The sequence below is a fragment of the Arachis duranensis genome, chromosome 8, assembly GCF_000817695.3.
Source record: "Arachis duranensis cultivar V14167 chromosome 8, aradu.V14167.gnm2.J7QH, whole genome shotgun sequence".
Lineage (NCBI taxonomy): Eukaryota > Viridiplantae > Streptophyta > Magnoliopsida > Fabales > Fabaceae > Arachis > Arachis duranensis.
The window spans coordinates 38,928,577-38,929,698 of NC_029779.3; the positions used below are offsets into that span (position 1 = coordinate 38,928,577).

The following is a 1,122-nucleotide window of genomic DNA, read 5'->3' on the forward strand; positions in this document are numbered from 1 at the left end:
TTATGCAAATTCATCTCTTCTGTCAATATAAAACCCTAACATCCAATTTAAAGAACATGAATTTGCATGAACATAATAAATAAAGGAAAGGAGAACATGAAGGCGAATATGGTATCGTAAATTGGGGGTTAGGGTTTTATACTGGAAGATGAATTTTTTTTGTCAAATGGATTATACACCTCTTAATTCTAAGTATCACAACACATTCACACTACACACTCACCGGCTATGAATTTCTTTTGGACGGGATAGTTTGGGCAGCCTGAAAGAAAGCATAATAGAGAAGGGCACATGGCCCAAGCCCAAACATATATGGGTTACAAATGATTGGAGAGTTCATGATTATTACATTTACCCCCTTTTCGCGCATAGTAGTGTCTGTCTGTCTGTCATATCTATTTCTCGGACAGCCGCCTCTCAGCCACTGCTTCTGTACACCTCTGGACTCCAAAATTTCAACCTCAACTCAACCTCTTCTCTGACAGCAATACCTTCAAAATTAAAAATTAAAACAACCTTCTCTTCTTCTTCTCCTTGATGTTTCTCCTCCTTATCTAATCCAATCCTCACCTGCAATTGCTTCAAGCTTTGGTAATATAGCTTTACAATTTGTGCTCTTTAAGAATTTTCGAGGCAATGAAATCTTCAATTGTTCTTTCTTGAAAAAGGTTTGATAACTTCGTGTATGTTTTTGTGGGACTCAGCAATCATGTCATTTCAGTTTCTTTTACTGAGTCCATGCCCCAACTCTTTTTGATTTTATATTTGGGCCCTTGAGCTCAAGGTTGACTTGTTGAATTGTGTGATAGATGCTGGCATTGGTTGAATTTCACTATGTTTCTTTCTTTATTATTTCATTGAAGCTTTGAATGGTGTATATAGGACTCTTCATGAACTTTAGAAATGGTGCTCGAGGAGCCTTGAATGTTTTGATTTTCGAGCTGGGTCATGGTTATTTACATGTTTATGTGCCAAGCATCACCCTGCATGTGCTTTACTCTACTGGTTCTTGGTTTAGTGACAAGGTTGTTTAGATTTTGTTACAGGGAGAAAAAAATGGCTGGAAAATCGAACAAGACGAGGGGCAGGAAAGGGTCGCATAATGCTTCCAGTTCTTCCAAT

The 1,122-nt window shown here is 37.9% G+C and overlaps 1 protein-coding gene across 1 annotated transcript in view; it reads left to right on the plus strand.

Moving 5' to 3' along the window:
* Positions 1-359: 359 nt before the first annotated feature.
* Positions 360-1,122, plus strand: part of LOC107462638 (clustered mitochondria protein) — a gene marked incomplete in the record, with an annotated part of 17,340 nt that continues 16,577 nt past the window's right edge. Inside the window, 2 exon segments of the mRNA XM_052253393.1 lie at positions 360-591; positions 1,047-1,122. Of these exon segments, the coding sequence (XP_052109353.1) occupies positions 1,057-1,122 (66 nt within the window).